At 35.0% G+C, this 17166-nt stretch overlaps 1 protein-coding gene across 2 annotated transcripts in view; it reads right to left on the minus strand.

Moving 5' to 3' along the window:
• LOC150101404 (uncharacterized) overlaps positions 1-17166 on the minus strand; it is a 159903-nt gene that overhangs the window by 112684 nt on the left and 30053 nt on the right. For both annotated transcript variants that reach the window (XM_090401035.1, XM_090401034.1), the window contains exon 3: positions 10444-10572. In XM_090401035.1, the coding sequence (XP_090257161.1) occupies positions 10444-10572 (129 nt within the window). The remainder of the gene's footprint in view (positions 1-10443; positions 10573-17166) is intronic.

Genomic DNA, 17166 nt, shown 5'->3' on the forward strand with positions numbered 1-17166 from the left:
TAAATTAACTGTGGAAAGGGTACAAAGACGGATGACAAAGATGGTTTCAGGACTGTACAATTTTGGTTATGAAGATTGGCTGAGGGAATGTGGACTGCAGAGTTTGGTGGATAGAAGAAGGAGAGGTGATATGATTGAGACTTTTAAACTGTTGAGAGATGGTCACAGGGTTGACACTGGGGAGTTTTTTTGCTTGGTTGAACAGCGGGAAGGAGTGATGACAAGAGGCCATCCCTGGAAGTTACGAAAGGAAACTGTGAGCAAGAGGGTGAGGAGTGGTTTCTTTGCGTGGAGGGTGGTCAAACCGTGGAATGCACTGCCTGATGGAGTGGTGAGAGCGAGAACGGTCAATGAATTTAAGGAGTGGTATGATAGACTTTGTGTTTCTTGGGGGGGGGGACCTCCCCTCGATGAGTCTTGATAGACTTTGTGTTTCTTAGGAAGGACCTCCCACGATGAATCTTTTGACTCCATGAAGGCTTGAATAATAATAATAATAATAATGTTTTTTTTTTTTCTTTCATTTCACATGTTGTACTTATCTGTTGTAGTAGTTTTCATGTTTCTATTCTTGTTTCACATGCACATATCAATACTGGTTGGACTACTGATTTATATATTCTTACTTTTGCTACATTATTTTTTCATATAGTTCAATATAAACATCTTGATATTTTATTAGCCTTTAGGTATTGTTCTTTTAGTTCATCCTGTTACATTTTCACTGTTCACAGTTATTCCCTAGGTTTTAAATTTCATTACTTGTTCCAGTATTTTTCAATTAAGTTCTAATTTACATCTGATTGGTTCTTTTGCAATTACCATGGTTTTACTGTTCTTTTTTTTATCATGTATTTATGGTAAACTTTGGTCTTCTGTTATTTCTACATTTTATTTTGTGTTCACTATGATTAAAGAAAGTATTATTTATTCTAAATTGATTATCTGCAAAAAACTGAAGCAATCTTATTCTATTTGCGGTTTGAGTTGCTTCACTGAATATTTAACAGGTGTCAGGTATTACAGTGTTTCCAACCTTAAGTCTTGTGCCAGTATTATTAATGCAGCTGATTTATTTATTTATTTTATTTTTTTTTATGGTTTTCTGTAGCATTTCATAAAATTCTTCAATTTATGTTTTTGACTTTTCTTCTTAAAGGCTACAGGCACTGATTATATTTAGTTTTATTTTGTAATTTTATTTTATTCTCAGTATTCTTTCAGATACGATACATAATCCCATTCTTTTATTTCATTTTGAAAATCCTTATGTATTATTATTCCAACAAATACCTTAGTTCTCTTGTTTCTCTACTCCACCGAACAAAACATAACAGTAATTTATACATTTCTTTTCCTTTCTTTTTTGAAGATAACGATATTGTTATCATTGGAAAATGTCACTGTTATGATGATTTGGGGATGCTGGCTCTACATAAAACTTGTGCAACTTAAAATCTTAAAAAGAATTAGTAGATTTGCAGTCAACTTCTCTCAATTCTGATTTCATAATCATTATGATTATCCATTTTTTGCCTATTTAGAAATAACAGTATATTCCATATCATTAGCCAGAAGTTTCATTTCACCAGTAGCAAATCAATGCTTTCAGAAGATAACTTTTTTTTCAAAAAGAGTGGCATACTTATTAATTAGCTATTTTTTTATTTTTAAATAAGACAATGTGAAACTAGTCAAGCAGAAACAACTTTACTGGCCTCTTCATTAATATAATTAGTCGTAGTCAACTTGAATGTTTTCTTATTTGTTACACAGGTTGGTAAAACAATGGCAAAGAACATTTCACATACAAAGTTTAAAGATAATGACTCAATTTTGTGAACAGCTATGTTTGATAAAAGTTTATCTTAGTCCATTGTTTGTTTCTCCTCTTCCATAAAGAGACAGAATTCTACGTTTTAAGTGTGTGTTCTTATAACATTGTTACAATGATTTACAGCAGGTAAAAATAACAGTTAAAGAAAAACTGAAGTTTATTAAAAAAGTATTTCTTATTTTATTTAAAAATTTTAAATCGTCAAACTCACTCGATATGATTTAACAGTGAGGATAAAAGTTATATTACTGTGTACCAATATATCTTTATGGGGAAGTCTTCAACAGAAATTTTCTTCCTTAAGGAAGAAATTTTTTATTGACCTTATCTGACATTATCAAACTTATAGATTTCGTTATGCAATCCAGTTACTTTATGTACACAGGGAAATTTTATCAACAAGCAGAAGAACAGTCATGAACAGTTATATTTCATGAAAACTGACAATTTCTATATGGCACTTTGAACAATAAATGTTTACCACATTTTCTCTTCCTCATTTGGTTTTGGTAACATATTTGGTATGTTTTTTTGGTATCATATTTACCTTAGAACTGAAAGGATAAATATGATAAGAATCCTTAAGATTTCCCATTTATAGAAAGCTTTTTGTCACTGGAAAATATATTCATACAGGCTCTAGCCATCTTTCCAACCAGAGGTTTGATATCATTAAAACACTTGCCCAACAAAGTCCATGTTATTTGCTCTGATGAGGACCCATTACCACATGAATATGATCATATACAAACTGATCTCTTTTTAAATGGTTACAAAATCTCTATTATTAATAAGAAACTAAATAACCATTTGCCTAAACAACTCTCTGATAAAAATTAGAATCAAATACTTGTTCCTTATGTTAAAGGTGTTTCTGAAAAAGTTGCTCATATCCTACAAAATCTGAGTTTTCAACATCCTTTTGTCTACAATTTAAAAGCACTCGTCCTTATTTTTCCCCACCCCTTCTACAAAGGCAAGGTATATCCCTGGTCTCTTCTTTGTGTACACTGTACTCCTCACTCATGTAGCTTCAACAACTATGGCCAAACTGGTCTTTCTGCTGAGGTTTAGCATGAAGAACCCAATGAATTATATCCATTTTTGCCAACTTGGTATTTCTGGATTTGAGTGAGTGCAGCATTAACAATGATTAAAAGAAATAATAATAATAAATATATAAAAATCTGTAATGCCTTTTATTCCAAGAGGGAGTAAGCAAAGCCATTTTAGCTCCAACTAACTTTCTTGAAAATCAATGGAAAAACAAACACCACCCTTAGCTGTCAAGGAGAGCTAGCCCAAGACTAACAATGATCCAAAGGTATCCAAGAAGGAAAGTACCAGAAATAACTCTGCTTATTCCTTGAAAAGATGGCTTTTCAAGGAATCTTTGTAAAGAACCTTTATATCACCTGAATCTAAACAAAACTAATTCCATGTCAATTTCTTTCATCTGGAAAATAGTTATGAATAAGATGTGTACATTTTTATTAAATGTTTTTTATGTTGCTTTTATCAAAAGTATTTCTGCTGCATTTTTTAAAATTAGAAACCAAAATGTCACTTTGCAATTTAAATATAAGTGACTCACATTTTTGGGGGAAATTTCATTTTACCTCATAGTCACTACTAGTGTAATGATGCTAGTATTATACCAGAGAAATGTTACCTTTAAAATTTTAGCTTTAAACCATATTTTTATGTGTTATAAATTGTTTCAATAATTCTACAAGAACACAAATTTAAAACCAAAACTCAATTATTTCTTATGTAAACTGTTTTAACCAATGGCTACAACCTTCATAGAATAAATAAACTACATCTTCCTCCTATTACAGTAGCAACTTTCTCCTATACCTGATTTATGTCTTTTAGATATAGAATACAACAAACAGAGAAGATGGTCTCAGAATCACTCAACATAATAAATGTATAATGTACAAATCAGAAGAGTAAACCATGTGAAAAACACATATATCTCCAACCTGACATATATTAAAGATGTACCAGAGCAGGCATACAATATTAAAATATTATAGGATGGACATGCTGAAATGAAACATAACAGACAGTTGTAAAATTACAAACTGGTAGCACAGACATAATGCTAGGGTAACCACCAATGAGATGGGAGAAAACCCACTAGTAAAAAATGATAGGCAAGAAGAAATGAAAGAAGAAAGGCCCACGATCAGAAGTGCTGGAAGCTATGCAACTTGCATTCTTAAAGAGATCCTGATGATCTCACATATCCAAAGTAATCCAAATGTTTTTTTCTATATACATCTACCTTAAATAATATGCAAACATTAAAACTGAAGACTTGATTATAACAAAGCACAGTGGTCAACTCTATTCCAAAGTCTGCTCTCTGTTGAATGCATATATTTATACACCAGATATCAGTTTTGGACCAAAAATGTATATGTTACTAGGAGGAGGGGTGGGGGGGGGAGAATATGTTTCCTTTATCTAAGGAAAAACAAACTTTGTCTCACCTGAAAAAAATGGTGTAATCAAGTTCCTTTCATCACAAATGCAATTTCAACTCAAGTCCCATTTCCAAGCAAGTGACATGGCAAATCACTCAAAGAAATAGTTAAAATTTCAATACAGACTTTTTATATCCTCATGCAGTTTATATTTCAAACAAATACAAGTTATTATGCAAGAAGCAGTACAAATTTTGAAACAGAACCTAACAGTAATATCATTCAGTGCACATACATATAAATAACCAAAGAAGAACACATTATTATTATTACCCCAAGACCTCATGGAGTCAAAGACTCATCTAGGAGGTCCTTTTATCACACACACAGCTCATCATACCGTGTCTTAAACACACTCAAACTCCTTGCAGATACCACACTCTCAGGCTAGGCATTCCAATCATTTACAACTCTGCATAAAAAAAACCTGCTTCTCACTCCCCTATTCACACTCTCTTTACACAGTTTCCAGGAATGACCTCTGGTTCTCCTCCAATCTCCCACTATTTTCTGTAAAACTTCTCCAGCATTGATCCTATAACAACCCCTTACTAACTTGTAAGTCTCTGTCATATCTCCCCTCTTCCTCCTGTCCATCAGACTGCAAATTACATCTTCTCAATCGTTCCTCACACTTGACATTCCAGAGGTGAGAAACTACCTTAGTCAGTCGCCTTTGGACCCTTTCCAGCATCTCTTCGTCCTTCTGAAAATCAGGTGACCAAATCTGGGGACAATAGTCCAAGTGTGGCCTAATCAAAGCCTTATACAATGGAACAAGAATCTCCCTACTTCTACAAGTCAGTGTCCTCCACATCATTCCCAGAAGCCTTTGTGTTATCTTCACAATTTTGGCTATGTGTCTCCTAAATTTCAAATCCTTATCCACTATCACCCCCAGATCTCTTATTTCCTCCACCTCCGACAATATATCCTCACCAAGCATAAATTCTGCATCCCACCAATATCATTATTATACAAGTTAAACAGTAATAGCCCTAAAACAGACCCCCAAGGCACTCCACTAGTGACTTTCCTTTTCCTGGATATCACTTCTCCCCCCCCCCCATACACAACTTGTTGATACCTATCAGATAGCCAGTCTCCAATCCAATGCACCAATCTAATATCCAACCCCATCTGCTCTAGTTTGACTGTCAACTTATCATTAGATAATCTCTCAAAAGCCTTTGCGAAATCCAAGTATATTACTGTGTATCCTTCTCCTCTGTCCAAGGAAGCAGTCACTTTATTGTAATAAATAAGTAGATTACTAAAACATGACCTCCCTTTAGCAAATCCATGCTGTCCATCAAAGATAATACATTGTTGTCAACCCAATTCTGGATCCTAGTTCTCACAAGCTTCTCCAACAACTTAACCACAACACCTGACACACAGATAGGCCTATAGTTTGATGCTTGAGTTCGATCACCTCCTTTATGAAGTGGCACAATCTTGCCCTCCTTCCACTCCTTAGGAACTTGACCGAGTGCAAGACTCGTATTAAGTAAATATGTCAAGGCCAGGTATCAATTCCCTGGCACATTCCTTCAGAATACATGGTGATATATTATCAAGTCCACAGCCATATTAACATCTAGTTTGCTCAACTCCCCCATACACCTCTTACTCACTTACAGTAAGTCTCTCCTCCCCATCATCAACTGCTCTCAATCTCTCTATGAAGTCATTCACATGATTGAAAGACCTTTATGAACTGTTCATTAAGTATCTCCACCACACATTCCTTAACAGCTGTCTCTTTATACCATTTTCTCCAATCAATGTCATCCTTCCATAATCATTCTTTCTTTTGCTAGCTACATATCAAAAGAACTCCTTAGGATTATTTTTGGCTTCATTTGCTAACTGCTGTTCATATCTCACTTTAGCTACCCTCACCAACCAAATCACCTGCCTGGTCTTTGTAAACCTCATAGAATTGGTTATTTTTACTTCTCTTATGCTGCCTCCATAATGCCATTTTTCTCTGTATTACACGCTTAATCTCTTTATTCATCCATCTCACACCTACCTTATTTAACCTTATCACCCTTGGAATACATTTAGACATTGCATCTACTAGATAGTTATTGAAATCCCCCAAGCTGCATTGATCTCTTTTCCAGCTAAATCCTCATTCCATGCTACACCTGCAAGTTGTCTCCTGAGCTCTTCATAATCAACCCCCGCCTTGTAGTTCCACAAATACCCTTTTCTCACAGAGGTCCTCACAATGCTGGCAACCACCCAGGTAATCACCTCATGGTCTCTCTCACCAATTGGTGAATGATTTGACACCTCATTTATAATTACAACCTCTGATGAGATGACCAAATCCAAGACCCTCAATCCTCTGTTACATACTGTCTAAGGTAGTTATCCCTCAAAAACTCAAGAAACTCATTTTCTTTACTTCCAGTTGCTATCTCATCATTCCAGTCTATATTGCCATAATTAAAATTGCCCATAATGATCACCCTTTTCTTATTTGCTTGGCTAATTTGATCATACATTTCATTATCACCACCATCCACATTACCTGGTCTATAACAACATCCAACCAAGTATTTGATTCCATTCACCTCTATCTCACACCATACTGCCTCAAAACCAGTGGTACTATTTCCCTGTTGCATCTCTATTTTGTATGGACATAACTCTTTCTCTATTATCAATAGCACTCCCCCTCCCTTTTTACCTCTTCTATTCTCAAGAAACTCGTCATAACCTTCCATCTCTATTCCTCTCAGGATGTCATCCTCTTCCAACCATGTCTCACTTATTCCAACAATCTTTGGGTGAACAGATGCAATTAGTGCAACTATTTCATCTGCCTTGTTTCTTATACTTGTAGCATTTGTATACAAACACAACATCTGGATCTACAGCTAGCTCAATGTGATCTCTCCATGCTCAACTGGGGCCATTTCCCTTTCTGCTTATTCATTTTAGAACCCTCTTCAATTCCAACTGTTTCCTCTTGATCCCAGGTCATCCCATTCCTTTCCTGTCTACTCATGCTCTCACATCCTCTTGGAGCATCCACCTTTCTCACGCTGTGTACCCCTGTCTGCCCTGAGCCTCCCCGTTTCTCTGTTCCTCTTGCACACCCATTCTCTCATTTTCTATACTCATGCCACTTCTCCATTCATAACCACCTCTTCAATCTCTCCTGCTCCTCCACATTACTTCGCACTTGATCTGATTCATTCTCTCTACTCACTTCTCTACCTTCCAGCAGCAGTCTCTCCAAGCGACTCACACCATAATGAAAATTGCTCAAATGCAGTCCATCGCTCCCATACAGTTCACTTTGTCTTTCAAACTCATTGCACACATTAATAAGCTGTACTCCCCTCTCCTCAGACATTTCAGCCAACATATCATTCATAATCCTTGCTCTCCGCCTCATCTCACCACAGTCATACCTAGGCAACATGCTTGTTACCCTTCCTGTCACACTATTCTCTTTTATCCATCTAAGCAGCCTCCTGATATCCATTCTGACGTGCTCTTTGTCCTCTGTCAAATCATTCGTACCTATTAAAACCATCAACTCCTTTGCTCGCACCCTTCTCATATCGAATGCCTCAATCACTCTACTCATTTTACAGCCTGGAAAACATACCTTGTGCATCTTATCATCCAGCACACCTTTAATAATGGAGTCGCCATACAACGCCACTCGCTTTTCTTTCGTTAACTCTTTCATGTCATCATGATTTGTTTTTATCCTTTTTACCTGAATTTTCTTAATTTCATTCTGCATCCATTTCATCTCTTGCCTCATCCAATCTAATTCAACTTCAGAATCTCGTGTCACATTCTCTCTATCATTCAATCTTTCTAATTTTCTAACTCTCGATCCCCTCTTCTCACTTTCACTCTCATTCATCTTTTGAGTTTCTATACTTTCGGTCCATGTGTCCAACTTTTGCTATCATTCATTCTTTCAATTTTTTCCACTTTTGAATCTTGTGTCATGCTATTTCTGGTTTCATTCATTCTCTCAATTTCCTTTCCTTCCGCCACTCTCACCTCACTTTTGTCCTTTTTGCCATCCGTTACAGTTTTCAAATCACTCATTTTCTTTTTTTTACTGATTTTTTAACATTTTTTTGCCTCTCATTCACACCATCTTTCTCTTTCAAATATGCACTCAATTTCCCCGCATTTTCCACACATTCTCACTACTAACACTTTCTGTCATCAATTTCGTATTAGCATTCATCAAATCCTTATTCAGGACACACTTCACACACACCCTCCTTCCTTCTGCCCTAAACATCCACAAATCATTTATGTAATCGAAAGAATACATGTAGCACACCTCACACTTAACGAAATGACTGAAGTCTAAGTTAAAGTCATGGAATGACAAAGCCGCCACCATGTTTCCTTTGCCGGTTACTACTCTAAGGTCTAATAATAATGAATTCGTAATTAAGTTTAGGCAAAATATCCCACACACTAATAATACTAGTAGCGCACAACTTTTATAGCAGCTCTTACTCAAACAAATACTGATATACAATTATTATTTCAACAATAATTTATCTCAATCTGAAGCTCTTCTTACACACATCTGCCACCTATGATATTAGTGTTCAGGATAAGCATAAATTATGCATCTGGGTTTCTTTAGGATGTTATAAATGCGATTTATCATCCTAAGCTTCAGATATTAAAAATACTGGAAAATTATTAATATGTTATATTTCTCAGATAACATGATTTTGTAAATAATTTTCTTAAACAACAAATTACATGATAACCACAGTAATTAACTTTAATGAAATGAAAGTACATATATTTCAATGATGACGTACTGAAAATAACAGCATATCATCAGTGCAGAGAAACAAGCAAATCAAAGAAATGTGAATACAAGGTACATACAGCATTCAGTGGTTTACCAATTAAAAACTGTTGCTGCATGCTAGAAATTATTATTAATAAATAATTTTAAAAACTATTTTTGATGGTTACATAATATAAGAATATCCCAAACTTTTTGGGGGGATGGGGGGGGGGAAGAGAGACAATCGTTCCAATTCAGATTTGGCTGATGTAAAAGAGCTTTACAACTTTTGCTTCTATGGAGAAACGAGCTTCATCCTACTGGATATTGTGTTTAGTGTCAATACTATGTTGTGCCAGACCAGACTTTTGAGGTTTCATGTATTCAATATAATATTGATGTTCATTAATTATTTTTTCCACAAAACAGCCTGTCTGCCTAAAGTATGTCAGATTACATTCACAAGGTATCTGGTAAACACCGGCTAATGATAGCGGTGACAGTTTGTCTTTTGTAGATGGCAACAGATGAGAAATTTTGTTGATAGAAAAATATGTGGGAATAAGATGATACCAGAAATATAAGGGATTGGAATCCTTTGGTCTGTTGAAGAATCCTGAGGTATTGGAACATAGGAGTCAATTATCTGCTAAATTTGATTAGGGTTGTAACCATTAAATGCCATTAAAGTTTTGATAGTGAGAAGTTCTTGTTGTAAGCTTGAGAGAGAGGAGCACACCTTATGTACTCTATTAATTAATGACTTGATAACACCAATTTTTTGGGAGGTGTGATGAGCAGACTTTTGATACATTCTACCTTTACTGGCAGAATGTATCTGCCAGTAAAGGTAAGCTTTCGATTGATAAATTGACAACTGGTTGATAAATTACCAGATGCTATGAGCATAAAAAAGATGTCCAATAATGGTAAACTACCAGCCTTTTCTTTTTCCATGGGGAATTGAATGTGTGGATGAAAGCTATTGATCTGTTGTAGGAAAGTAGTATTTTCAGAATGAGGCCAAACAGCAAAGACATCATCAACAACGAAACCAAAGAGAGGATTGGGGATGAATGGATGAAAACAAGGTATCTCTTAGATGGTAAAAAAAAAAAATTTCTTTGATTTGATTCTATGTGCTGATGATGTACTGTTATTTTCAATATGAAATATCTGTACTTTCATTTCATTAAAATTAATTACTGTGTTGTGTAATTTGTTGTTTATAGTCATGCTACAGGTACCTTTAAACATAAAAATAATTTTATTTTCCCAGTTTATGACAAATTATGCTTACGTACCAGGACAATGTAAATCATCGCTCTCATCACTCCCATCAGGACACTGAGGTATCCCATCACATACGTTATAAATAGCAATGCATTCACTGGTGTTTAGGCACTGAAACTGGTAATGCCGACATGCTGGTTCTATAATACAAATAAGTCAGAATAATTACTTTTATTATTTAAGGTATTAAAAAAATACAATGCTCTTTGTGGTTCAGATTTAAAAAAATAAAATCAACTAACAAACATTAAAGTTTTAATTCATAATTTATTAAATACAGGAATTTATCAGTATAAGAATTTCAGATACTTATAAACATTCCATTTGGATAAATTATAAAATCATAATCTACTTTAAAAATTGAGGGTAACATAAGAAGTACAAAGATTGTATGTGGTACTTAATTACATACTTTAATTAATACATAAAGGGGAAAAAAACCTGCAGTGCACTTATCCTGCTTCACTTTTCATGAATGCAACAAATGAAATAAACTACTTACACCCAGACATAACAAAAAAAAAAAAAAAGCAGCAAAACAAAGAAAGGCATGCACAATCATCTTTTTGCTTTCTCTATGCATTATTTGTAGGTGTATAAACTACGACAAACCACAAACCAAAAATATTAAAACCAATCCCTTGAAACTAAATGACAAGTCAGTTATTGGGAATTAGTCACTGAATTATGTCAGGATGGAATAATTTGAAAAAATAAAAAAATAAATAAAAATTGTACATTTTTTTAAAAGCAATGTGTAAAAGTAGTACTGTAAAAAAAAAAAAAAAAAAAAAGAATTCAAGTTGAAAAAGTGAAAAGTGAAGATAAAGATATCCTCAATATCTGGAATAATTACTTTGAAAGACTTAAACAAAACAAGCAGCAATAGAAATAGTAGAAACTTTCAAGTACATATACTTGAGGAAGAAAACTCCATCAAAAACTTGAAATCTGAAAAGGCAGAAGATGATATTTGACCAGAAATGCTCAAACATGGAGGTATAAAAGTTTTGCATCGCACCGCATAATATAGAGTGCCTTGTTAGAAGGTCAAATTCCAGAAGATTTGCGTAGATCTCTAATAGTTCCCATTATATATATATAAAAAAGAAGGGAATAAAGCTGAATGTGAGAATTACAGATAAATTTTTCTACTAAGTGTTTCAGGTAAGATTTATGCAAGCATACTTGAAGACAGGTCGAGAAAAATTGTGGAAGAGAAACTTGGAGAAAAACAAGCTGGATTCAGACCAAGTAAAGGTTGTCAATATCAGATTTTTACTTTACGACAAATAGTTAAGAAATCATGGGAATATGACAAGGATCTGTAGTTAAGTTTTGTAGATCTGGTAAAGGCATATGACAAAGTGCCCAGAGAAAAGCTTTTCAAAACACTACAGTTATATGGAGCAAATAGAACATTAGAGGGCAATACATAGTATATATTTAAGTTGTAAGTCAGCAGTAAGAATTGAAGGAAATACAGGAAGATTGTTTGATGTAAAATCAGGTGTAAAACAAGGATGCATATTATTTCCACTCTTATTCATCATCTACATGGATTGCATTACAAAAGAAAGCAGCATTAAACCTGATATTACAATTGGAGATATCAAACTTAGCTCTTTGCTTTATGCAGATAATGATGTACTCCTAAACACATCTAGTGCAAGTCTCCAGGATTCACTAACTAAATTGATTAACAGCTGTAACAAATTTGGCATGAAAATCAGCAATAAAAAGACCAAAACTATGAAAATAGGCAGGAGCATAGAAAACTTCAATTAGCTTTTAATTTTTCAGAAAATCAACATATACTGGAATATTAATTAAAAACTTTAATCAATATCTTCCTATATTTTGGCAATGTTACATTGCCATCTTCAGGGATAACAAAACAATGATATGTACACGAAGGCACTAACAATAAGCAAATGAGGCTGAAGAAATGCAAGCTTCCCAAATTTGGGGCAATCTGATGCATCCAAATTTGTTGAGGTTTGGAAAGTCTCATTTGCTTAGTGCCTGCATTCACATATCATTGTTTTGTGATCCATGAAGATGGCAATCTAACATTGCCAAAATAAAGGACAGTATTGAATAAAGTTTTTAATTAATATTCCAGCATATGTAGTCATTTCCTGAAAAATTAAAAGCTATGTATAAACAACAAAATTTTATCTACAAGAATTGCGATTATCCACAGAGATTCCATCGTATGCAAGGCTCATCAATATGGCAAGTTAAAGTTGAAGATTTCAAGACAACTAAATCAATTGGCCTTTCTAAAATGCTGCCGGGATAATAATGTGATCCCGAACTGTGTAAAAATAAAACACCGATTTACATCACCAAAGGAGGTTCGCATATACAGCCACGCTAGCTTCGCTCTTCTGTAGGAGCAGACTGCCACCACCCATGTTCTCCTGGCCGACAACAACGAGGCTATTTGTGCATAGAGGAAGAACGTGCTGCCTAAACTAAAAATTTTACTATAAAGTTTATTAGAATATAATCTTAAGTGTAGGAGTTGACTGGGCTTGTACTACTAGGGCCAGAAGCCCATATGCTTGCTTTTTATTAGTGCACTGATTAGTTTTCATTGACCTGACACTGTTTTCAACTGGTGATTCTCATCAAAGAGCAAGAAAAACTGTGTAAAAACAAGAAATGCTGTTCCAAAACTTTCTGATCATTCAGATTACTCTAACTGCAATGAATGAACCAAAAGGTTCAATCTACCTTATTACTCTTGATCACTATTAAACTCTACAGTGATTCTGTTGAAAAAAAAAAAAAAACTGTTAAATCCTTGACATAACTTAATGACAAGCAAAACTCATCACCAAACCAAACAACAGCCTCTGCAGGCAGCCATGAAAGAACTAGTTAATGCTACATCAGCAGTAGCTATGCCATAGGCAAACATTCAGCAGAAAGCAGTGATCAAGACCAGTCTAATGGAAAATCCCTCTATTCAATAACATGGAAGTCCCATGTCTATTGACATGGGACTTTATATATATAATATAATAGACATGGAAGTTCATATATATATATATATATGACTACATATTGTACTACTTAAAAGACAAAAGACATGAAATCTGCCTATGAGCCATATATTCAGCTTTTATTGGTGCATTGATTAAGTTTCACTGACCTAACTGTTTTGAATTACTGTTTCTCATCAGAGACTAGGCACAAACCTAAGAGGGCAAAATCCCATTATTCAATACAGTCTCACGTCATATATATATATACACACACACACACACCCTCTGTCCAAAAAGAAACCGAACTTTTCGAAAATAGAAAAAACTAGTGGCACCACCTGTTGTATCTTTTTGTTGTCAAAAGTGGTAACCTTCATTACTATTATGTCAACTGTCTATGACATTTGTTTCATTAGAAGCCGAGTTATAGTGCCAAGAGTGACTGTGTTTTGACGAATGGTCTGAAAATGAGTTTCAAACAAAGAGCTGTGATTGACTTTTGTGTTAAACTTAGTAAAAGTTTTACAGAAAAGAAATGCATCAAATGCTTCAATAAGCATATGGTGATGAATGCTTATCCCGTTAAGCATTCATCACCATATGCTTATTGAAACATACGGTGATGAATGCTTTAAGCGATGAATGGTTTAAGCGATTTCAAAGTGGTCGTGAGACGCTTGAGGACGACAAAAAGCTGGGCAGTCTAAAAACTGGACTGAGCAAAGTTAACATCAAAAAGTGCGTGATTTCATCAAAGAAAACCCGAAATCGTCCATGAGATTGATTGAAGATGAATTGGGGATTCCAAAATCAACTGTGCACAACATTTTGACCGAGAGTTTGGGCCTTTGTAAATTGAATTCGTGATTTGCACCATCTCATTGTTCAAACATTGCGAGACAGTTTTTGGGCAAAAACCAAGTTTGTGTGTTGGATCACTCACTATATTCACCTGATTTAGTACCCTGTGACTGCTTTCTCTTCTCCTGACTTCATTTGCCAATGAAAGGAAAGTGATACAACACCACTGAAAACGTTCGAGTGGCAGTAACCACGACCCTCAACAATATCACAAAAAATAGATGTAAGAAACTCATTTAACAAATTAATTGACCATGCCAAATGCTGTATCAAAGCTGAGGGAGAGTATATTGATTGAAATGAATGATATGAATAATTATAATTGGCCTGTGTTTTATTTTCTATCAAAAGTTCGGTTTCGTTTAGGACAGAGAGTGTATGTATGTGTGTATATATATATATATATATATATATATTTGTCCTAATTTGTCATAACTAATATATAATGAAGATATTAAAGATCCTCATTATGCATCTACCAAGAGTTCAGAGAAAGAACATTTTCTAGAATGGAAGAGGAAACCCACCTTTTTTTGGTTGCTGTGACAACTATGAATAATATGTCAAGAGAAAGGCAATCTTGTTGACTGAGGACCTGAGTTGTGGCAGGAACAAATGATTTTGTAGGATATAGCAAAAATGTGAGGATGGATATCAGGAGATTATTGAGGAGAGTGAAAGTTAGCAGTGTGGTAGGAAGAGTAGCTGGTGTGTGGCCCAACTATAACAATGATGAGTTCGGATGACAAGCAAAAATAATGAAGGGCATGCTAGCAAAGCTGTGTGATGAGAAATGGATGCAGTCTGTTAATGTGTATAATGCATTTGAGGGGCAAACAGACTCATATAATAAAAGATTGCATTTAAATAGATTTGGTGTGAATCGTTTTGAGTATTGCTATAAGGAAGTGTAATGAAAGATGCAAACACAGATCAGAGGAAGTTAGAGGTGACATAAATAAGTAGAAGAGTGGAATAGGTGAGACCAAAGTGTTGGTGAATAGAGAGAATTGTGAGCGATTAGAATGAGAGAACAGAAATAAAACTACACAGGAAAACAGGGAGTAGCTGGAGTGGTTAAAGGGAGATAGCATGCAGGGGGAGATTCTGGAAACAGTAATCAATACATGTATGGAGATGGTCAGCGCAGCAACAGAATATCTTGAAATGAACAGAGTAAAGGATTATAAAGGTGACCAGACATGGAGAAATCTCTGAAGAGATGTAACTTGGATAGTGCTAGTTATAGACCAAGAAAAATTATTGTCCTTATTTACAAATCCCAGGCGTATCAGAAATAAGGATGATGAAAAGTAGTTAATACATTAAACAGAAGATCTAAGGAAGTAAGCGGTAATGTGAACAAGCAGAAAAGTAGGATAGGAGTGCATGTGAATAGGGAGGTGAACAGTGTGAGTGAAGAAAATGAGTGAGAGAGCAGAAATGAAAGTCAGATAGCAAAACAGAGTAGAGGAGTTATGGGTGGACAAGGAGATATTGCATGAGAACTGTAGATGATGATGAAAAAGTGAATGAGCAAGCAGAGAAGAAAGAAATGGAATGGCTTGGAATGTGGAGGGCACAGCAATATTTTTCTAAGGAGGGTTGCATGATTGGTGAGTGATGACTAGCGAGAGAAAGGTATGGAGAGCTTACATCTGAGAATTGCCATTGGTGGCACTGGTTATAAAACCAGAAATCACCTATTGTATTTGTTTATGAATAACCAAAGTATCCAAAATAAGAGTGAAATTGGTTCAAATGCCCCAAAATTGTAAGAGTAAGCTGGAGGCTCAATGAGGACAATCCCTTGACACAATTAGAAATGGTTGGGTATGATGTTTTTTATAAAGACAGACAAGGCAGAGAGAGAAAGGGATGTGCTGTTGATGACAGCAGAGGAGTTATGTTCATCTAAGGTGGAGATGCAAGGGACAAATAGTGACAGCAGTTCTGGAGCAATATGGTGTGAGATAGATGGTAGATGGGATAAAATATTTAGCTGGAAATGTGGAAAACAGTGAGGACAGGTAGGCAAATTGGCCTAGCAAATAAGAAAACACGATCATTATGGTGATTTCAATTATGGTATTATAAATGGGAATAAAGACAGAAAAAAAGAATAAAGTTCTCAAGTTAGTGAAAGAGAAAACTACTGTAGGCAATATTAACATAGGGGACACGAGGATCGAGTCTTGGATTAGATCATCTCATCAGAAGATATTATATATGCAGAAAAAGAAAATACTATGGAGGATATTATAAGCAGAAAGATGACCAGCAAACTCATGAATAATACAAGGGTCAAGCAAGAAAGCCGACCAGTATGGCAAGGAAGGCAAAATCAGATAACAAGAAGAAACTAACCAAGTAGGCCAAAGGAAATCCCAAAGAGTTCTTTCCCTATGAGGCAAGTAACCTTAATGAGTGCTGAAGGTCATGAGGTGAGAGAAGCATATAAAATATAAAATAGTTGAGTTACTAAGTGACCACTTTGCAAGGGTGTATACCATCGAAGTACTGAAAATAAGAAAAGAACTAAAGAAATCCCAAGGAAATTTTCTAGAATACAAAAATTATCTGTAAGTTACTAAAGGAAAAGAATTCCAGAAGACTATAAGGCTTTCAGGATAAAAAATTAAGAGAAGCAGCACAGGCAAAAACCAGTCTGAAAAAAATGGAGAACGACTCAAGTTTTAAACAGTCAATTCCATTTGCTCTACAGGATCAAAAAGGGAAAAAACATACTAACAGAAAGAAAAAAAAATCAGCTAACGCCTATTTGTTCCCATATAGGGAGTAGGCGGGGCCATTTACCCTACTAACTTTTGGAGACTGAGTGGGCAGTTCAATATCCACTGGTAGCCAATCAGAGAG

Source organism: Typopeltis vanoorti, chromosome 11 (genome assembly GCF_054136105.1).
Source record: "Typopeltis vanoorti isolate ZY-2024b chromosome 11, IOZ_Tvanoo_1.0, whole genome shotgun sequence".
In the NCBI taxonomy this organism is placed as follows: domain Eukaryota; kingdom Metazoa; phylum Arthropoda; class Arachnida; order Uropygi; family Thelyphonidae; genus Typopeltis; species Typopeltis vanoorti.